The sequence below is a fragment of the Equus asinus genome, chromosome 1 (assembly GCF_041296235.1).
Source record: "Equus asinus isolate D_3611 breed Donkey chromosome 1, EquAss-T2T_v2, whole genome shotgun sequence".
Lineage (NCBI taxonomy): Eukaryota > Metazoa > Chordata > Mammalia > Perissodactyla > Equidae > Equus > Equus asinus.
Genome location: NC_091790.1, coordinates 108,878,063 through 108,901,947, shown reverse-complemented (window position 1 = coordinate 108,901,947; position 23,885 = coordinate 108,878,063). Strand labels below are relative to the sequence as shown.

The following is a 23,885-nucleotide window of genomic DNA, read 5'->3' as shown; positions in this document are numbered from 1 at the left end:
AGGCACAAATCTACAACATCAAGCAATATGAAAAAATACATTAAATCTCCAGAACAGAAGGAAAATAACATACACAGAAAACAATCCCAAAGAAAATGAAATATATAACCTAAATGACGATGACTTCAAAACCATCATTAAAATACTCAATGAGTTAAGAGAGAATTTAGTTAGACAACTCAACGAGTTCAGGAGCTATGTCACCAAAGAGTTTGATACGATAAAGAAGAACCAAACAGAAATACTGGAAATGAAGAACACAATAGAGGAGATTAAGAAAAATCTAGATGCACTGAACAGTAGGGCTGATAATATGGAGGAAAGAATTAGCAATTTGGAAGATGGGAATATAGAAATGCTGCAGGCAGAGGAGGAGAGAGAAGTAAGACTAAAAAGAAATGAAGAAACTCTCTGAGAATTATCAGACACAATTAGGAGATGCAACGTAAGGATTATAGGTATACCAGAGGGAGAAGAGAAGGCGAAAGGGGCAGAAAGCCTATTAAAAGAAATAATGGCTGAGAACTTCCCTAATCTGGTGAGAGAGATGGATCTTCAGCTGACAGAAGCCAATAGATCTCCAAACTTTATCAATGCAAGAAGACCAACCCCACGGCATATAGTAGTGAAGCTAGCAAAAGTCAATGACAAGGAGAAAATACTAAGGACAGCCAGACAAAAGAAACTAACCTACAAAGGAACCCCCATCAGGCTATCAGCAGATTTCTCACCAGAAACTTTACAGGCTAGAAGAGAGTGGAATGATATATTCAAAAATCTGAAGGACAAAAACCTACAGCCGAGAATTCTCTACCCAGCGAAAATATCCTTCAAATACAATGGAGAAATAAAAACTTTCCCAGATAAACAAAAATTAATGGAGTTCATTGCCACAAAACCTCCTCTTCAGGAAATCCTCAGGAAAACCCTCATTCCTGAAAAATCCAAAAAAGGAAAGGGGCTACAAAACCAAGAGCAGAGGAGATAAGTAGAAGGACAACAACAGAGAGTAGCAGCTCTTCATCAGAACAGATTAAACCATGGGACGAGAAACAAAGGAAATTGAAGAAAACCAGAAAACAAGACATAACATGGTAGTGGCAGACCCCCACATCTCAATAATCACTCTAAATGTAAATGGATTGAACTCCCCAATCAAAAGACACAGAGTGGCAGGATGGATCAAAGAACAAGACCCAACAATATGCTGCCTCCAGGAAACACACCTCAGCCCCAAAGACAAACACAGACTCAGAGTGAAGGGATGGAGAACAATACTCCAAGCTAATAATGAACAAAAGAAAGCAGGTGTCGCTATACTAATATCAGACAAGGTAGACTTCAAAGCAAAACAGATAAAGAAAGACAAAGAGGGACAGTTTATAATGATAAAAGGGACTCTCCACCAAGAAGACATAACACTTCTAAATACATACGCACCCAACACAGGAGCACCAAAATTTGTAAAGCAACTCTTAATAGAACTAAAAGAAGACATCAACAACAATACAATAATAGTAGGGGACCTCAACACACCATTAACACCAATGGACAGAACATCCAGGCAGAAAATCAACAAGGAAATAATAGAATTAAATGAAAAACTAGACCACATGGACTTAATAGATATATATAGGACACTTCATCCAAAAACAGCAGGTTACACATTCTTCTCAAGTGCACATGGAACATTCTCAAGGATTGACCATATTTTGGGAAACAAAGCAAACATCAGTAAATACAAGAGAGTTGAAATAATATCAAGCATCTTTTCTGATCATAATGCTATGAAACTAGAAATCAACTGCAAGAAAAAAGTAGAGAAAGGTGCAAAAATGTGGAGACTAAACAACACGCTTCTGAACAAACAATGGATCATTGAAGAAATTAAAGAAGAAATCAAATATTATCTGGAGACAAATGAAAATGAGAACACGACATACCAAATCATTTGGGATGCAGCAAAAGCAGTCCTAAGAGGGAAATTCATCGCAATACAGGCTCACCTCACTAAACAAGAAAAAGCTCACATAAGCAACCTCAAATGACACCTAACAGAACTGGAAAAAGAAGAACAAACAAAGCCCAGAGTCAGTAGAAGGAGGGAAATAATAAAAATAAGAGCAGAAGTAAACGATATTGAAACAAAAAAGACAGTAGAAAGGATCAATGAAACAAAGAGTTGGTTCTTCGAAAAAATTAAAAAAATCGACAAACCTTTTCCAGACTCACCAAGAAAAGAAGAGAGAAATCTCAAATAAATAAAATTAGGAATGGGAGAGGAGAAATCACAACAGATACCAATGAAATACAAGGGATCATAAGAGAATACTATGAAAAACTATATGCCAACAAATTGAACAACCCGGAAGAAATGGACAACTTCCTAGACTCCTACAACCTCCCCAAAGTGAATCAGGAAGAAATGGAGAATCTGAATAGGCCAATCACAAGTAAGGAAATAGAAACAGTAATCAAAAACCTCCCCAAAAATAAGAGTCCAGGACCAGACGGCTTCTCTGGAGAATTCTACCAAACATTCAAAGAAGACTTAATACCTATCCTTCTCAAACTATTCCAGAAAATTGAGGAAGATGGAGTACTCCCTAACACATTCTATGAAGCCAACATCACTCTGATCCCCAAACCTGACAAGGACAACACAAAGAAGGAGAACTACAGGCCGATATCACTGATGAACATAGATGCAAAATCCTCAACAAAATTCTGGCAAACCGAATACAGCAATACATCAAAAAGATTATACACCATGATCAAGTGGGATTTATACCAGGGACACAGGGATGGTTCAACATCTGCAAGTCAATCAACGTGATACACTACATCAACAAAATGAAAAACAAAAACCACATGATCATCTCAATAGATGCAGAGAAAGCATTCGACAAGATCCAACACCCATTTGTGATAAAAACCCTCAATAAAATGGGTATAGAAGGAAAGTACCTCAACGTAATAAAGGCCATATATGACAGACCCACAGCCAACATCATACTCAATGGACAAAAACTGAAAGCCATCCCTCTGAGGACAGGAACAAGACAAGGGTGCCCACTTTCACCACTCCTATTCAACATAGTACTGGAGGTGTTGGCCAGAGCAATTCGGCAGGAAAAAGAAATAAAAGGAGTCCAAGTAGGTAATGAAGAAGTAAAACTCTCGCTGTTTGCAGACGGCATTATCTTATATATAGAAAACCACAAAGAATCCATAGAAAAACTATTAGAAATAATCAGCAACTACAGCAAAGTAGCAGGGTATAAAATCAACATACATGAATCAGTAGCATTTCTATACACTAACAATGAACTAACAGAAAAAGAACTCAAGAACTCAATCCCATTCACAATCGCAACGAAAAGAATAAAATACCTTGGAATAAACTTAACCAAGGAAGTGAAGGATCTATACAATGAAAACTACAAGACTTTCTTGAAAGAAATTGATGACGACATAAAGAGATGGAAAGACATTCCATGCACATGGATTGGAAGAATAAAGATAGTTAAAATGTCCATACTACCTAAAGCAATCTACAGATTCAATGCTATCCCAATCAGAATCCCAAGAACATTCTTCACAGACATTGAACAAAGAATCCTAAAATTCATATGGGGCAACAAAAGACCGCGAATTGCTAAAGCAATCCTGAGCAAGAAAAACAAAGCCGGCGGAATCACAATCCCCGATTTCAAAACATACTACACAAAGCTACAGTGATCAAAACAGCATGGTACTGGTACAAAAACAGGTGCACAGATCAATGGGACAGAATTGAAAGCCCAGAGATAAAACCACACATCTATGGACAGCTAATCTTCGACAAAGGAGCAGAGGGCCTACAATGGAGAAAAGAAAGTCTCTTCAACAAATGGTGCTGGGAAAACTGAACAGCCACATGCAAAAGATTGAAAATTGACCATTCTTTTTCACCACACACCAAAATAAACTCAAAATGGATCAAAGACCTAAAGATTAGGCCTGAAACAATAAGTCTTCTAGAAGAGAATATAGGCAGTACACTCTTTGACATCAGTTTCAAAAGAATCTTTTCGGACACTATAACTCCTCAGTTGAGGGAAACAGTAGAAAGAATAAACAAATGGGACTTCATCAGACTAAAGAGCTTCTTCAAGGCAAGGGAAAACAGGATTGAAACAAAAAAACAGCCCACTAATTGGGAAAAAATATTTACAAGCCACTTATCTGACAAAGGGTTAATCTCCATAATATACAAAGAACTCACACTGCTTAACAACAAAAAAACAAACAACCCGATCAAAAAATGGGCAGAGGACATGACCAGACATTTCTCAAAAGAAGATATAAATATGTCCAATAGACACATGAAAAGATGTTCATCATCGCTAATCATCAGGGAAATGCAAATCAAAACTACACTAAGATATCACCTTACACCCGTTAGATTGGCAAAAACATCCAAAACCAAGAGCGACAAATGTTGGAGAGGTTGTGGAGAAAAAGGAACCCTCATACACTGTTGGTGGGAATGCAAACTGGTACAGCCACTATGGAAAACAGTATGGAGATTTCTCAAAAAGGTAAAAATAGAAATACCCTATGACCCAGCCAACCCATTACTGGGTATCTGTCCTAAGAACCTGAAATCAGAAATCCCAAGAGTCCCTTGCACCCCTGTGTTCATCGCAGCATTATTTACAATAGCCAAGATGTGGAACCAGCCTACATGCCCGGAAACTGATGATTGGATAAAGAAGATGTGGTATATATACACAATGGAATACTACTCAGCCATAAAAAAAGACAAAATTGGCCCATTCGCAGCAACGTGGATGGACCTCGAGGGTATTATGTTAAGCGAAATAAGCCAGTCAGAGAAAGACGAACTCTATATAACTCCACTCATAGGTGGAAGTTAATATATTGACAAGGAGATCTGATCGGTGGTTACCAGGGAAAAGGGGGGGTGGGGAGAGGGCACAAAGGGGGAAGTGGTGTACCCACAACATGACTAACAATAATGTACAACTGAAATCTCACAAGGTTGTAATCTATCATAACATTAATAAAAAAAAAAAAAAAACGTGTCCAAGAACTCTCATGTAAGTTTTCTTTTCTTTTATGTGGTAAATATACATAACATACAATTTACCCAAGAAAAGGTTTTTATATAAGCAGTTTGTGACTTTGCAAACACATGGCTAAATTATTTTGGTACATAAATAATGAAAATTTTCTCTCTCGATCAATTTGGAGGATATAATTTTGCTATAAACTATAGTATTTGAATAATTGGGTTTGTGAATTATTTCACAATTAATCTTGAATAGTGATGAAAATCAATGTGGAAGGAAATATTTACCTATTATTGTGTAATTTCAGGAGTCTGTTTTTGCTTTCTGTTCTCTATGAAGCAGCATTTTGGTGTTAGATGCACGTAGGTTCAAATTCTCCAGCTCTGCCACAGGGTGGCTGTGTGGTCTAAAGCAGGTTAATCAGTGTCTCTGAGCCTTTCTGTAAAACGTCCTCATCAGTAACGTGGCGACGCTGATATTTAATAAAGCACTGTTCAAGAGTTAAGGTAGAACACCTGACACAGTTTTCTTCTAGTACTTGTTCCTGTGTGTCCATATTTTTCATGCAGTATGACCATGGTGCTGATAAAACTTGTTTTCCTTTTTTACTTGACCTATTTCCATAGTGTAAACAATTTTTATAATTACTATCTTTAAAGTATTGAAGTATTAAAAAGTGTTATAGTAGACCTATGACATTCTGCCACTAAAATATATTGTGTGGTGCATGATGCCCTTTCTGTGGATAATATGAACCATAAACTTAACCTGCTTCTCTTAAGAAATAAAGTTTTTAAAAACCTCACTTCTTGAGGTAACTGTAAGCAAAACCAAGAAGAAACAGCAGAGCCGAGTTGAGAGTGGGGAGTGGGCCCTCAGGCTTCCCAGCTGAGGGATGCACTCCACACGCCAGCCTCAAAATGCAGCCTCACTGTGCAGTGGCCCCCCCTTATCCTCGGGGCACGTGTTCCAAACCCCCAGGGGATGCCTGAAACCATGGATAGTACCGAACCCTATATATACACACTGTGTTTTTTCCTATACATGCATACCTATGGTAAAGTTTAATTTGTGAATTAGGCAGAGTAAGAGATGAGCAGCAATAACTTCTCTCTGGCATATCTGAATTGCCAGCATCACTACTCTTGTGCTTTGGGGCCATTTTTAAGTAAAGTAAGGGTCACTTGAACACAAGCACTGCAGATGCCACGATAGTCGATCTGATAACTAAGACGGCTACTAAGTGACTAACGGGTGGAGAGCCTGTACAGTGTGGATCCGCTAGGTAAAGGGGTGAAGCACGTCTTGGGCGGATGGAGTGGGACCGAGCAAGATTTCATCACACCTTTCAGAGAGATGCACAATTTAAAACTTAAGAATTGTTTTTTTCTGGAATTTTCCATTTAATATTTCACACCACAATTGACTGCAGGTAACTGAAACCATAGGAAATCCTCAGATAAGGGGGGCCTGCTGTATGGCTTTGCATGTCATGGATCTTTGGTTGCACAAAAATTGTCAGAACTACACATATTAAATCTGAGAATATCAAGGATGTACCATCCTTCAGCTAATAATGATTTCAGTGTATGTGAGCATTTTGTTTCCTAATTTTTTCATAAGAGTGATGCTGCTGAATAGATGCAGACGTGTTGTTTTTTTCCTTCTCTAGTAGTATTTCTTTAGGATAAATCTATAAATGTAGAATTACTTTATTAAAGGACACAGACCTTTTATGGCACTTGATGTAATTGCCAAATTGTTTCCACAGATACTGTAGAGATTTACTTTGTCCCTAGTCATGTAGTCTCAGCTGTCTAAAACTCGGGAATTTTATTTAAAATGCTTTGGAAGGCCTAATTTAACAGGTGAAATAATAATTTTAATTTATATTTCTTTGGTTGCTAGTGAATTTAAACATTTAATTTTCATATATTTGTGGTATTTCCTCTTGAATTATTTATTCATTCATATTTTTCTCCTATTTAACTTAAGGGATCACTTAACAATTTAGGTTCTTTTAAGGGCTTTGGATAATTTAGATTTTTTTATCTAATCATATTCTTCTTTTTTCTTTTAGCTCCGGTAATAAACCGATTCACGAGGCGTGCCTCAGGTAAGTCTGACTATATTATGAATTTTGCTTACTAATGGTGACATTTTTTAAATGATAGTCATATTGGACAAGACAGTATGAAGAGAATAATTGCTTTAGAGGAGTAGTTTATTTGTTAGTCATTTTCCCAGAAAATACAGCCATCTGATATGGTCAAGAACTTGGGAGTATCCTCTGGGTGGCTGAACTTAGAGTCACACTGTGTGCACTCAGGCTGGTGTACGTTTTTTAAACGGAGACGCTCACCCCAATTTGTTTATTCCTGCTCCTGATAAAATGTTATCTGCATGGTTATTTGGTGTACAGCCACAATTTAGAAGCCGTGTTTTCAAGATGAGTAAAGGACATCCTAGAAACAGTGATGGATGACGGTTTTTAATAAGGTACAGGAAAACTCTTAAAATACAGTTACAAGAACATATCGTCATGGGGCCATTTAGAATAGCAGCAAATTGGTTTACATTTATTAATGCCCCTGAGGCCATTGCTGTCTTAAAGCTAATGCATATTCACCGTGATAGACCCTAGCCATTAACAAGTGCTTCCATTAGATTCCTTATACTGTGTACCACCTACATTGGCAGGGATGTACAGGCCAGAAGTGAGGGCATTTCTGTCCAAAATGGTTTAAGTAAAATGAGTTTGGGCATTGAAAAGGATACACTGTTATTTGGAAAATTCTCCTCTGTGGAATTCCTTCTTCTCTGAAGACAGAGGGCAAATGGAGTGTTACTATGTTTGGTGTGAAAAAATTACTCTTTCTTTTAAATATAACTAGAATTTTTTTGTTGAAAAGCACAAGAAAAACATTTCAAACAGATCATCTTTGACATTTATATAATAGAAATGAGTGATTTATTTAGTAAAATTACCTTATTTCCATGTGTGCCAGCTTGTTGTTGAGTGTTTGAACTCTGAGTTTTATTTTTGATTTGTCAGCGGTTACTAGTGGAGTGGCCTGTTACTATGTAGTGACCAGGTCAATGAGGAAAAAGACAGGGATTAGGAAAATGTGCTGTATTGGCATGGTATCTGCTTTACTCTCTTGAGCTTTTTGTAATCTCAAGGCATGTTTATTTTAGATGGTGAAAACAGAGAGTAGAGTGTGATGCCTTTTGTGTAATGAGGGATTATGTCCATGTCAGTAAGCCATCAGACTTTGTCCCAAAGTAGAGCGGTCAGGCGTGATCATCTTCTGGTGTCGTCTATAGTCTTTTATTAGCAGCGGTGGAAACAAGAGAGGAGCAATAAGACAGAATCAGTAGTGTGATGTCTCGTCTTCGTGATGCAAAGTTCTTTCCATAAAAACATAGTCAAGAGTCTTAGAATAAATTATCTCCTTTTCTGCCTGAACTGTGTGACATGAGACGTTTATTTCTGGGCGAGTTCCTTTAGTATTGTTGTACAATATACTTATCATCAATTGACGGGTCAGCGGCTACCATATCTAGGTTAGTTTTGAAACACCATTATTTTAGTCCCCCCGCCACCGCTAAGTCTGTGTCCAGTGAATGTCAGCACACTTGGCTGGAAATGTAGACAAGATGGAACTCCATACACATTAAAGTCAAATGTGGCATTTATTCCTAGAACGACAGGCATTAGGAAATGTCAGTGGAAACAAGAGGAAACAGTTTGAAAGAAAAATAAGGGGTTGGCCCTGTGGTCGAGTGGTTAAGCTCTCTTGCTCCGCTGCAGGCAGCCCAGTGTTTCGTTAGTTCGAATCCTGGGCGCGGACATGGCACTGCTCATCAAATCACTCTGAGGCAGCGTCCCACATGCCACAACTAGAAGGACCCACAACGAAGAATATACAACTATGTGCCGGGGGGCTTTGGGGAGAAAAAAGAAAAAAAATAAAATCTTTAAAAAAAAAAAGAAAGAAAGAAAAATGAATAAGGTGATACCAAGTTTAGGAGTTGTATTATATATATAGCAATAAGCCTTAAAAGAGTAAAAATTGTTACCCTAAAAATATAACATGCTGGAAACCATTATGGCTATATAATAAAACATGACATATATATATAATATAACATTCTGAATGTTATACATTTGTTTATAACATTGTTTATAACATTATAAATTTTGACATTGATTAATTATCAGAAGGCAAAGAGAAGTAACTTATGGAGTACCCCTAATCAGGCACTGGGCTAAGCATTTTATTTAAATTTTCGGTTTCTCAGGCAAGGGAAATAAAATTATATTTACTACCTTAGATAAAAAGAATAGTGGTATATGAAAAACAAGGAATGGGACCTGTTTGATCATCTACATGTCAATAACTTATTTTGACTTTATGGTTTTTTATGTAAGTTTGTCTAAAACTTTCCTGGCAAAGAAGAATGTAGAAACAGTCTTAAGATATCTTGAGGAGGAAATTCTACAGTTCTCTTTGTTAATTTAATGTAGTGGCTAAAAATAATTTAATTCAGTAGTGGAGGTACACATCAGTTTCTTTTTTTTTTTTTTTTGAGGAAGATTAGCCCTGAGCTAACATCTACTGCCAATCCTTCTCTTTTTGCTGAGAAAGACTGGCCCTGAGCTAACATCCATGCCCATCTTCCTTTACTTTATATGTGGGACGCCTACCACAGCATGGCTTGCTAAGCAGTGCCATATCTGCACCAGGGATCCGAACCAGTGCACCCCAGCCTCCAAAGTGGAACGTGCGCACTTAACTGCTGCGCCACCGGGCCGATCCCCACATCAGTTTCTTTTAAAGAAGCACTTCCTGAAAATAAAAAATAAATGTCTACTTAAGATATAGAAATTCATATATGATAATTAAAAACATTTCTTAGGATATCTTTTTACGATGGAGTTGTTTTCAGAAATAAACTGTAAAACTTTAACGTAAGACCTGTAATTTAGGGGAAGAAAATTTCAACTGGAAATCTAGATGGTATGAGTTTTTTTCTTATTTATCTTTTTTTAATAGTAGTTACAACACTAAATGCTGTATGTATATATTACAACAATAAATATACTCTATGTTGTGCTAAATATTTAGTCACTGTTGACTGAAAGAAAATAAAAAAATAATATGTTATAATACGTTTCTGATCTTCTGAGTTTCCTAAATCTTTGAGGTTTTGTCTTTTGATTTTCATGCTGCATCTATCAAAAATCAGCATTTCAACCTGAATAATTCAGACCAAACATTTCTCCCTTTTATGCCTTTTTCTTTTGTTATGGTTCCTGAGGATGAGAGGAATGTTTATATTAAGAAAGTGTTTGACAAATACATTATTTAGGATCATTTTTACACTTTCCTCATGTTTTCAGGGCCCGCCTACAAACCTGTCAGTTTTTATTTCTCTAAGTAAAAGAAATGTTTCACTCAGTATTTTCAAACAGAATTCTTAGAATCTTAAGAGTTTATAGAGGTTTCAGGGTTTCATAAGCTGGTTTTCCATGTGGTACAGGAATGAAAGGCGTATAGTAGAGTATGATTAATGGAAATCCACGTAGATGGGTGTTGGAGAATAGGGCCTTGCCTTATGGGTTAGATGGGATAAGTTCTACAAAACATGATTGAAGCTGTCAGATGTCTTCTGAAATCTAGATAAAATGTATCTTGGTATCTTCCTGACAGCACCCTGTAACCTTATTTTTATTATTTATTCATTTAGTTTGTTTTTAATTGAGATATAATTCACATACAACACTGTATATGTTTAAGATACACGATGTGTTGATTTGATACATTTATATATTGCAACATGATTACCCATAACCTTAGTTTTAAACAGCACCCCCATCATCCTATTTTTAAACAAAAGAAAAAGAAATACTGCTTTTGTTCTTTTTTAACCCATTTCTACTCTTAGTAATTACTCCTCATCAGTACGTCTTTTTAAATATGTGGAAGTGATACACATAATCTATTTTAGAATTTTGATGGAATTAGCATTGAAAGTCTGGGGTTTAATTTTTCTTAAGGTTATTATGGGCTTTCTGTTTTGGAAGATTATTCTTTTTGGTGGAATATTGGAAATATACCATTTATTGTTGTAATTATTAAAAATTAGTGGTAGGGGCCGGCCCCGTGGCTGAGTGGTTAAGTTCCCACCCTCCGCTTCTGCGGCCGGGGGTTTCGCTGGTTTGGATCCTGGGCGCGGACATGGCACTGCTCATCAGGCCACGCTGAGGTGGCATCCCACATGCCACAACTAGAAGGACCCACAATTAAAAATATACAACTATGTACTGGGTGGATTTGGGGAGAAAAAGCATGAAAAAAAAAAGAACTAGTGATAGTAGTCGATGTAGTAACTCAGTAAATCTTTGAAGAGTAAAACTTTGAGCAATCGCCGATCCTGTTGGTTCCTTGTTCATCTAGTACATTATATGTGAAAGACCCTAGGGTGTGGAGTGTACAGACTTAAGTTCAGACCGCCTATTTATTGTGTGAATTTGCATGTAAGTTATTTACCTTACTGAGTTTTACTTTCTTATTTTCGTTTTCTTTCAGTGTGGGGTCATAACAGCTAGTCACGCTTGTTGTGATGGTTAAGTGAGAGAGTTTTTATAGAGCAGAGTGTCTGGGCTCTCAAAGATGTTGGTGGTCAGCCCTCTTCTCCTGAACATAGTTTAAAACAGAACAATAAAATCCTCAGCTCTGTACTGTAGCCCGCCATAAAAAACCTTAGAGAGTCATAACTATTTGATATTCATCTTTATATGCGGACATCTCTTTACTTTTTGTAAATTACAGTTTTTGAAAAGATTATAATGGTTTTCCTCTGTGGTTTTGTCTCTGAATTAAAACAAAAACAGGCATGTCCCATGAATCTTGAGACAATGCCTTGCAGCATGAGGTCATCCCTCTGAATTGTTTTTAACCTGAGATTTTATTTTGAAAAAAGTCAAACTAGTAGAAAAGTTTGAAGAATAGTTCAATGAACACCTTTACCTAGATGTCCCAATTGTTAGTATTTGCCACATTTGTATGCTCTTTTCCTTTCTTCCTGGTACACGCACATACATACACTTTTATTTTTTGTCCTGAACGTTTTAGGAATCCTGGACACTTCATCTGTAAGAACAAGGACGTTCTACATAACGTAACGCTCTAGGAATTTAACCTTGATAATGACGCTGTTAGCTAGTTTACATTCTAGAGTCCAGTATGCTCAGTTGTCTCGCTACGCCCCACTCCCTCTCTCTCTTTGTTTTTTTAATTCGAGCTCATTCAAGGATTTTGTATTGCGTTTACTTGTCATCATTCTGTTTTTCTTGCCTTTCATAAATCGACTTCCTGAAATTTTTGAAATCTGCTCTTTTAGAGTTCTGAAGGCTATCCCAGCAATGACGCAGCCCCTGGATCGCCTGTCAGGAGTCCTTAGATTGCAGGGGCATGTCCACTGCCTGGTCACTGTGCCCCAGTGATGTCTGGGAATCTCTGTACTGTTTTCATGGACTGCTGTTGAGCATTGCTTGCCCTAATAGATAGTTATTTTTTATAATAGAAGTGAAAATTGAACTCCAAATTATAAATTTGCGAATTTTCTTTTCTCATGTAGCTCATCAGCCACTCTAATTTTTAGCCATAACATGAGCCTTGAATTTTATAGTATAGTTTTAACAGAGCTAAAATTTTACAATTTTCTAGCATTTGGAATAGCGTAGAGGTGAAATTAAGTCTTTAAATCTCACACACACACTGTCTCAAAGGACATGTTAAAAACTCAGTGAAATCACCCCAAACAGAAAATGATTAGTTCCCAAGAAAGTAGTGAAATAGCAGAAGTTCAGATCTTGTCCTGAATCCGATTCAGGGAACATATGCTTCCTTGATTCAGGGAACATATGCTTCCTTTTGTTTTGTTTTGAAAATATTTTGTAGCCTTGGTGTTCATTGTTTTTTACATTAAACTTATTTGATGAGAACTTTTAACCCCTGAATTATTTTTTTTCCTGAGGTCATTCTCATATTGTCAAATGAATTTGCTGGCGTGAATCTGTTTACGTTTATATTTTGTTTTTGAAATGAGCTTCGTTTTGGAAGCTGGCTTCAGGCTTGGTAATCTCCGACTAGATAATGCACACCAGGGGAATACTGCTTTAATTAATTGTTATAAACTGAGTCATTCAGCAAACATTTCCTGAGTCCCTACTGTGTGCCAGGGATGCAAGAAGAGTGAGATGTGGCCCTTAGCAAGTTCCTAGTCTGGCAGGGAAGCTGGCTGGGACTCGGCGTGGTACATACCGTCGTATCCACAAAGAGGAAGGGATAGAACTTAGGTTCTTTGAGAGTGTGGCTCAGAGAAAGGCTGCCATGTGAGCTGGTCTTTAAGGCTTGTAACATGGCTTTCAACAGGAGAGTAGGGGGAGTATTGTGCTTGATCACTAACAGCTAGCTATTTTTATCATAAAGTCTCTTTTCTTAGTCTGCTGCTCTGCACTTGGCCCCCGCCGTCGAGCAGCTGTGGCATGGAGGAAGCGGATGCCTTGGCCACGGCCAGCAGGGGCTTATGGCCCGGAGTTGTTTCTGCCTGTAACTCACCGTTGCCCCAGAGTGTGCCTGTCTCCTACCAGGGCAGCAGTGTAGGCTCTGCATTCAGAGAGACCTCGGTCGGAGTGCCAGCTCTGCTCCTCACATAGCCACTTATTAAAAGTATGTGTGGATGTGCCTTAGTCACTTTTCTAAAACTCCGTTTCTCCAGGTATAAAATGGGGATAAAACCTATCTCACGAGATTATTGTATTGGTTAATCCATGAAAAACAGTTGAGGGCACAATCTTCCGGTCCGCTGAACTTCCTGCCTGTACGTATGGCCCCATTTAGGGACAACTCTACCACCTTGTACAGCCAGAAGTAGTTACAGAAAACTGACCATCGTCCATATCCCCAAAAGGTTTCGGGGCCAAATGTGTTGGGGTGGGGTGGTGGTGGGGTTTATGATGAGGATCAAGCCTGCCCCTGCCCCAGGGAGAAGCCCAAGCCGTCCAGGAAACATAGGATGTCCTGACTTAATCCGATCTGATTCTTATCTGAAGTTATAGGACCACCCAATAACCAGACCCCGCCTGCACTGAGACCATTTTAACGATTTTTTTTCGGTGATCTTTCCTTTGTCTTTTTGTCTTGTAAAGAAATAACTCCCATACCTATGCCTTATAAATTTAGCTCTAACCCTCAACACATTGCAGCCCTTCACTGCCCATGGGTCCTGTCCCCATGCTATTCTCCGAATAAAGGAGCACTGCTACCAGACCGAAAGTCCGAGAAATCTTTCTTTTGACTCTCGGCTCGCCGAGCCTGCATCACTTCGAGTCTCATCAACTTTGAACTTCAGGGTCCACTACGTGCTGATTGAATGGCCTCGAGCAGGTTGCTTAACCTTCTGAGCCTCGATTTCATCATCTGAAAATGAGGCTAATGCTAGTACTTACCTAATGGAATGGTGGTGAGTATTAAGTAGGTAACATGTGGGCAGTCCCTAATGTGGAACCTCGTACAGAGTAACTGTGGCTCTCAATATTTTAGAGCAGGGTTTCTCAACCTTGGCACTGTTGACACTTTGGGACAGATAAATTCTTTTCTTTAAGAGACCGTTCTGAGCGTTGTAGGATGGTTAGCAGTATCTTCGCCTCTATTCACTCAATGCTAAGAGCACTCCACACCCTCTCCCCCTGAGGCATGACAATCAAAAATGTCTACAGGTATTGCCAGATGTCCCCTGGGGAGCAAAATTGCCCCCGGTTGAGAATCACTGCTTTAGAGTCAAGAGGGCAGGTTTTTGTATGCCTCTCAGGAAAGAGTGGTAGATGATTTTCTGTCAATCTATAGGGCAGAATCCACACACATGATTTTGCTATGAGTAATGACATTTTTCTTATTTAAATAAAAAACCAACCTTCTTTCCAAAAAAAAATGAGAAACACTTGACATAGTATTCTCTCTATTTTGGTTTCACAGTCTCAGCCTGTTGTCCAGGTGTGTCTCCTGGACAGGCAGGGGCTTCCAGGAGCCTGGACTGGATGTAGAGATGGGTCAGAAGTAGCTGGTGGACTGCAAAGCTTGACATGGAGAATTCACTAGAAAGATGACACCCAGGGTGAGGCTGAAACCGAGAGTCAGACAGTCCAACCGAGGCACCAGGGTGAAACGAGAGTGCAAGCACTGGGCAAGGGGAGTGAGAGAGATGGTGGAGGGTGGACCTAGGGAGGTTCTCAGAGATGCCAAAGTACAGGCCCTGGGGCTCTTTGTCCAGGCTTCTCCCAATAGAACCAAGTGAACAGAGCGAGTGCTGCTGCCATCTCATCCCCAGCCTTATCGCTCTCCTCCTTCATATTCCAGCAGTACTAATTTACTGACATTTCTTACGCATTCTGTGTGCTTGCATGCCTTAGCATGCTGTGAGACAGAGAGCCCAGTGGAATCTATGGGAAGTGTTGAGTCTCTGGTTCTTTCTTGTTAGGCCCAAGAATGAGAATTTGATTATCTCTTTAACTTAATTGCATTTTCTCCAGAGCTCTCTATGAGCCCTCCAGGGAAGGGAAAAAGGAAGGCAGTAGTAAAAATGTGACCAACAGTTCAGGGCCGGGCGGGGTGTCTCCTGCTCCTGCAGTGTCCTCAGACTCTTTGCGTCAGCAGATGCTGAGGGACTTGGAAGATGGCCTGGGCAGCCTGTGTGGCCCACTGACCCGCTCCTGTGTCCTGGTTGCTGTACGGACGTGAGCAGATAGGATGGATGTTTGAACTTACCACGACCATTCTCTAGTGATCAGAGTTTAGGTTGCTACTCCACAAACTCTGTGAAGGACCGGCCCCCCACCACCATCCATTGCAGACCTTTGTAAAATATCATAAGATTGTCATGGCAAGATGGAAATTTATCAAATTGCTGTAATGGTTCCTAAACACGCCCACTCTGTACTTAACCTCATTGTGGACCGCTGTGGTTTGAGGGACGTGACATTACTATGGTCTGTATGAGGTATGAAAGTTCTCATAAAAAGCTTTTATGTGAGAAAATTACCCAATTATCTAAAAGAACTGACTGTTAAAAACAAAACCAAAAACCGTATTTGGTTTTGCTACTTTGGCGTCTTGTAAGAACAGACTCTAGGGGAGGACGGTGGTATATGGCAGCCCCAGGTCCGTGATCCTCATATTGTTATTCCATCGCCTGGCGTGTGCCTGTTCCTGTGTGGGGCGCTCCGCAGGCTTCGCTTGTCTGGCCTTGCTGCAGCTCACCCCCCAACCGTGTTCCCTGCCCCTCAGCATCGAGCCTTCCTTTCTGGGTGCCATCTGTGTATAGAGCATGTACTCTTGCTGCTGGTACTCCTGCACATCCTTCGATGCTGTGTGTGGTTGTTCGCGTGTCTTTTTCCTTCTACTAAACTGAGCATCATAATTAACGAACTGAGAGAAAAGGGCGTTTCTGGATGAAGTCGAAGAAAAAATAGAATGTGAAGTATGGAAGTGGGCGTACTAGAAGGATGAGAGGATTTGGCCGGATGTGTATAATGGGGTTTAAGATTCCTGAAGTAAGGCCCGGCTCGTATGTAGTTACGGGCTGAGACTGCTCAAGTGGATGTTGGATGAAGTTTTACTGGAGTCAAGGAAGTGAAAAAAATTTGAGGATGGGCTTGGACATTCATTGAACTCTTCTGTGATGATGGCCAAACTGGAGTGGAAGGAAAACTGAGGAGAGCAGCCTGAATGCCATGAATCTCAGGCGAGCACTGGCGTTTGCGTGGGAGCACCAGGTAGTGGTCCGGATGCCAGTGTGGGGAGCTGTGAGAGCCCCTCACTGTCTTTTGGATCGCACTGTGTGCAGGCAGTGGGACCTTCTGAGAGAAGTGGTGTTCTTGGAGAAGAACCAGGTTTCAGCTAAGGCAGAGAGGTGTCAGAAATGTTTCCTAAAAGCACTTGAGAGTGTGGGGAAAGCGTTGGAAAGGAGTGTAGAAGTGGATGGGAGGAATCCACAGGTCAGCAATTCAAATGAGCGAATATTTATTGAGCGGTTACCATGGCCAGGCTCTGGGCTAGCCACTGGTGCAGCAGCAGTAAACACACCGGCCCTCCGCATACTCACAATGGAATGGGGAGGCTTCAAGGAGTGTGGAGATGACCCTGGGGAAAAGGCGGTTGTCCGGAGGGTTTTGTATCTTGTGGATGACCAAAGATGACGGCACAGTTGGGTCACGGGTCTTTAGGTGCTGGTTTGTTCACTCTGAATGCTTGGTTAAGTAAACTTTCCTTTCCATGAGGTTCCCAATGAGAGCACTTGAACCTTCTGATATTTACCGCAGTTCTGGAAGGCAGTATGGTGTCAAAGTGAAGGGCTTGGATTTGAAGCCATTCTTTCATTTATTTTTCAAATATTCACTGAAGGCCTACAATGTGTTTGGTGCTGGCCTGGGCCTGAGACAGACAGATGTGGTTTAGGATCTTAGTTGCATCGTTCATTAGCTGTATGACCTTGGGTAATCTAAACTATCTTCTGTAAAACCGGGTTATTGTAATTCATGGAGAGAATGCAGGCAAAGCTTTTTTTTTTTTTAATAGCACAGTGCCTGAGACATCTAGTGCTAAATAAACTGTTATATATCACTAGGCTCAATTTGTCGAATTTTAAGCTAATAAAAATGCCATATTAGTATCTCTGTTATTTTCTCTTATAACTTACCCCACTTAATTTTAATTGACCAAATTACATAATGCAGCTCCCCCACCCCACCCTGCCCCGAGCTTAATCAGATTGAACCAGCTGCTGCTTGGAGCTGATTACTGGAGAATGTTCCTGTTGCTGGGTTCTGAGTTTCTGAGAGCCCAGCAGTGTCTTTTAAACTAGCTAATCATTTGATCGTGTTTTCTGGTATTTTAAAAATTAATGGTACAACTAAAAACCAAATTTTGTATCCCAATCTTCTCTTTTTTTTTTTACCACTAACAAGCAGGGCTCGCCTCCACCAGCATTACCGCCTTTTTTTCCTGTGGTCTTGAGTTACTAAAACCAGAGAACATTGATTTTTTTGTTGTTCTTTTACATAAGACAATATAATCACACTGTTAAAAAATTAAAATATAGATTAATGGTGTATTGTTTTCAGAATGGTAGAGAAGAGGCGCCTTTCCTTTGATATTGTTAGACCTATTTCAAGGAATCATGAGTGTTAACATCTTTATCGACCTCCATCAGAAAAGGTGGAACTGACCCTCTCCTTGGATATTTAAAAAAAGAATTGCAAATTATAGCTCCCATGTAAAAACAGATGTAGACAGTTTCATATGCTCATTGCATAACATAGAGTAATAGGGTACCAGATGCAAAGTGTTCCAGAAAATGTGCACGGCTCTTATGCTGTGAGGTCATTTTCAGAGCTGTGTTTCAGCAGGTTGCTGAGTGGTGATCTGCAGTAGAAACTGAAAACTTAAACTTCCCTTATCGACTCTTGTGGCTTTCTAAAAATAAACTGCTACTTTCAAGTTACCTTTTCATATGGTATTTTCACTTTATTCTGGTTCCGTGGCCCTATTAGAATGTTGCTTTGCTTCAGCGCATTTATAGGAAGGAGACGATTTAGTTTAAGTACATTTCTTAGGTTTGAGAGCTGTTCTTGAAATTAGAATAATGAAAAGACTGGTAATCCAGAATCATATTTTATTGATTAAAAAATAAATATTCATGTTGTATCACATAGGCAATTAAATTAGAAGTTAAAAGAAATTCAAATTTTTCTTTAGTTAAATTATCCTTTTAGAAGGAATTCTTGACGCTCAACTCTATAGGTTGATGGGACCGATGAACAGGGTTGGAGAGTTGTAGCTACAGGAGAGTCACATGGTATGTGGTATCCTGGGGAGAGATTCTGAGGCAGAGACCATAATGTATTTCCAAGGCAGCCTGCGTGTCCTGTTAAAAGATAAACTGAGGCATAATAAACATTTTAAGAGTTTAAGCGAAAATATGTTCCAGTCGGGCAGCATCTAATCTAGCAAATAGAAAGGAGCTCCAAGGAGCTGTGCTAAATGAAGGACTTTTATAGGCAGAGGGAGCAGGAACAAGGAAATGATACTAGGCAAAAAGGCAAGTTGGTTATTGCAAGGTTCCTTTCCTCTAGGGAATGGCGGGGGTCCATCACGCAGATTACCTAACTAAGGCTGATCACGCGAATCCCGCTTGACTGGTTTAAGATTCCATTTCTGGGAGAGCCAAAACTGTAAGTCAGACTCGGTTTGGGGCTTAGCAGAAATGACTTCATTTTGGGCCTGTTGGCTTGTTTTTAACAGTCCCAAGTGTTTTTCATGAACTTCTAATTCCCAAAGCTTTTTTTCCCTTGCTTTTATCTAAGAATAAATTCCTCTAACAAGGGACGTAGCTCAAAAGTTTGAATAAGGATCAGTTATTCTGGTTATCAGCCTTAGTGGTCTAATTTGTGAAAGTAGATGATGATGATAATACTAAGATGTACACAGAGCCAGGTACTGTTTATCAACTTTACTTTCCCTGTGATAACCCACGAGAATCACTGCTACCATCTTATCCTCTCCATTTTACAGGTGTGCAAACTGAGGCACAAAGAGTTTAACATGCCTAAGGTCATGTTCTTTATATTTTTTAGTATTATTAAATTTATTCTTGAAAGTGGACCCAAACTAGTTTTTAACTGGTTTATTAAATGGGAGTTATGGGCTAGTAGATATAAAAATCTTGGATACTTCATACCCAAATCATGCAGTTCTTTGTGAGGATTCTGCAGGAAATAAATCAAACAACTTCTAGCTGTTTTTCCAGGTTATAATTTTCATCCTGAATTCTGAAATCATGTTAAATATTTTATACACTAAATTCTAACAAAGTAGAGAAAAAGCAAAGGTTTAGAGTAATTTCTAGTACCAGGATTGTTTTTCTACATGTACTCTTATAGATGAAGCATTTATTGTTTAATAACACCAAGGGTATTCTTTATATTTTAATTAATTCATCGTTTGAATTTTCTATGCCCCAAATTACAAAATAGTTTACATTATTATGCTTTTAGCCATCAGTTTAAGTGATTCAGATTGGGTTTTTTTTTCTTCTTTAAGTATCAGAAAAGGTTTATTAGAAAATTCTCGCCCTGAGCTGATGTAGCATATGATACGGTTCTTCCATTCATTAAACACCGACTGGAGGAAACACGCTTGTTTCCAAAGTAGGTCCTTGTACAAAATGTATAAAAAGCAGTTTCTGATGTGGTTTTTGCTCTCCCTCCTCCTTGACATCTTGATTCAGATTAATTTTGATCTAAATTTAAGTATTATCCCCTTCCTTTTTCAAAAACTAGAAATCTGAAAATACTGGATTGCCACCCAGATTAATGGATAAGTACCTGAAATATTGTAAACCATCCTGTTTGCTTATACATGGAATTAACTACATTTCTAGAAATGATTTGCTTGCAGTTTAGTCAGGTTTATTATTCCTCTTTGTTTCTCTCTGGATAGGGAAAAGAAAACCTCCTTAATATTGGGAAAATCAATTTAATTTCTATTTCAGTGACTGCCCAGTATATCTTTTCCAGCTGTCTGTCAATCAGATGGAAGATTAATGATGCAGGCGTCCCTAAGGAAGATGCTGAGAACTGAAGAAGTCCTGTTTGCTTGTTTGCAGAATTGCACTATTAGACACTCTACTCCTTTGCAGTTATGGATCCTATAAAAAATACAAAGATCTGGTTACGTCTGTTTGTATAAGCTAGAAACCAGTGAGATCATCCCGCTGAGTGACTTAAAAGCTTGTGTGAGATGCTCCACCCTGATTTGGAAGGAGAGGGTGAGATACGAAAGGACCAGGGGAGGAGGCATGGGTGGAGGGAGGGGCGAGAGGTGATAGTCGGCTAGTTTTCTCCATTTCAATTTGAAATCATTTCCAGCTCTCCCATACCTTGAGCAACAATAAGTCAGAATCTTTTTTTCTTTTTTTGACCTTTTTAATGATGTGATGTTTCCTACTGTATATTAAGATCAACTATTAAAATTTTTCTAAAATGGAATCTTTGTGAATCAGTATCCATGTTTTTTATAGTTGTGATCAGTGTGTACATATACCTGTTATGTCATTTAAACATTTTTTATTATAAAATTGATACATGCTGGGGCCAGCCTGGTGGCACAGCGGTTAAGTGTGCACATTCTGCTTTCGGTGGCCTGGGGTTTGCCGGTTCGGATCCTGGGTGTGGACATGGCACCGCTTGGCAAAAGCCATGCTGTGGTAGGCGTCCCACATATAAAAGTAGAGGAAGATGGTCACGGATATTAGCTCAGGGCCGGTCTTCCTCAGCAAAAAGAGGAGGATTGCAGCAGATGTTAGCTCAGGGCTAATCTTCCTCAAAAAAAGAAAATTGATACATGCTCATGGTAAGAAGGTCAAATAGTACAAAAGGGTATAAAATGAAAACTAAAGGCGCTTGTGCCTGCCATTGTTCCCAATCCTAGGCCTGGAGATAACCACAGTTAACGCTTTCTTAAGTTCTTTCCTGGACATTTTAATGCATGTACATATTTAGCTGGAATTAAAATTATATCCAGCTTTGCACATTGCCTTTTCACTCAACAGTTTATCCTGTACTGCTTTTCATGTCCTTACATCTAGAGGAACCTTATTCTTACTTTAATGACTGAATAATATTCCACTATATGGATGTGTTAGTTTATATAACAAGGGTGTTTAAATTTCAGGTACGTGTATCTTTGCATAATTGTGCAAATACATCTATAGGATATATTTCTAGCAGTGGAATTGCTTAGTCAAACGTATGAGTAAAATTTGTATAGGTATCGTCGAATTGCCCTTTAGAATGGTATACTAATTTGTATATTCATCTTATGTTTAACATGGTGTAAAACACTCAGTAAATGTTTAGCAATTTGATAGGTCAACTATGTTTTGCATTTTTTATTTATAAGTCAGGCTAAGCATATTTTCATTATTGTTGACCATTTGTATTTATTTTTTCTTTGAACTACCTTTTCAACTTTTTTCCCCCTTACTGATTTGTTAAGTGAGCTCTGAGGTCAGATGGCTTTGGGTTCAAATTTAGGCTTTGCTACTCATTAGTTGTTTGACCTTGAGAGGGTTATTTAGTCTCTCTGAATTTCAATTCATTATCTGTAAAATGTGGTGGTAAGGGTACCTAACTCGGGGGTACTGTTAATTTATTAATGAGATAATCAATGTAAAGTACTTAACACATTTTGTAAACTATAGCAAGAATATAATATGTTTGCTAGTAGCATTACTAATACTACTGAGATTTTTTAAAAATTAAGAATAGAATTTGTCAAATGCCTTCATAGCATCCATATGATCATTTGGTTTTTCTCTGTTAGCATAATATATGGTAAGTTGTATTAATAGATTTTCTAATATTGAACTACCCTTCTATTCCTAGAATGAACTGTGTTTGGTCATTACATTAATTGTTAATCATGTTCTTAAAATTTCACTAACATATACCAACTCTTTAGTATAAATCAAAACATGTTTTTTGACACAGAATCAAGCTCTGAATTTTAGGTATATTTCAGAGAACATTGTTGAATATGCTTTCCTGTTTTAGGTGAATAATTAGGGATCAGAGCTAGGAATTGTCCATTTAGAAACTGTTGGTTGAAACACCTACTGACCCCAACAAGAGACATTTATCATGATTCAGATGTACTAGTCAGTATATGTAGCAAGCAGCCGTTGTTCCATCCAGCTATGGAGCTAGAAATGGTGTAGGGAAATGGCATTTTGTTTCTGCTTCATACTTTCAAGTCTATTGAGATTATATGTATTTCATGGCTTTTAAAATAATAATCACAGTGTAGTTTTATAAAACTGCAATGAAACTTTTTCATGCATAGGGAAGTGTTATCTGTTCTAATTTGTGCCTTTTAAGGACGTTTGCAGCTCTCAAATAGTATGTTTATATTGTTTCAATGACACAAATCCTATTACTTAAGATTAATTTTACATTTGGACTCTAACAGAGAAATGAAATAAATATATAAGGAGCATTTGTGCAAACCACTTCTCATGGTTTTCCTTCTGAAAACCATTTTCATTCATCAAATAATGATTTCTTTCTTAATTCTTCTTTTCCAACTTCAGAAATATTAAGGGCATTAGAAATGTGATATGCCTGGGGTAAATATATTTTATAATGAAAAAGTAAGAATTTGGGTTCCATGCTATGGGTCCATTCTGTATACAAACTTGTATATAATTAGAACCTGGAATTCCAATGACAAACACTTTGAATAATCATAGTCGCTACCATTTATTGAGGGCTTACCATAAGCTAGCAACTGTTCTGAGTGCTTTACGTGTGTTAATTCGTTTTATTCTTAAAACAGCTCTATCCAACAGGTACCGTTGTTGTTCTAATACCACAGGTAGAGAAACTGATACACAGAGGTTAAGTCCTTGCCCACGGTAACAGTGACAAGTGGCAGAGACAAGATTCAAAGTCAGGCATTCTGTCTGCAAACACTGCACTCTTTTAGATACTTCACTCTGTTGACAAGATGGAACTACCGTCATTCAATAAATGTTTATTGAGTGTCTACAGTGTGCTGGAAATTGTTAGTTGTTGTAGATGTGGGGCAGTGCCATGGGGAGCAAGACACAAGCTCCCTGCTATCATGAAGCGTACATTCTGTGGAACAGAGGAAAGACACGGACTTCTTAGTTTATGAAGGT

At 38.6% G+C, this 23,885-nt stretch overlaps 1 protein-coding gene across 1 annotated transcript in view; it reads left to right on the top strand.

Annotated features, from left to right (window-relative positions):
• Positions 1-23,885, top strand: part of PRKAR2B (protein kinase cAMP-dependent type II regulatory subunit beta) — a 108,958-nt gene that overhangs the window by 22,877 nt on the left and 62,196 nt on the right. Inside the window, exon 2 of the mRNA XM_014831842.3 lies at positions 7,159-7,194. Coding sequence (XP_014687328.1) covers positions 7,159-7,194 — 36 coding nt within the window. The remainder of the gene's footprint in view (positions 1-7,158; positions 7,195-23,885) is intronic.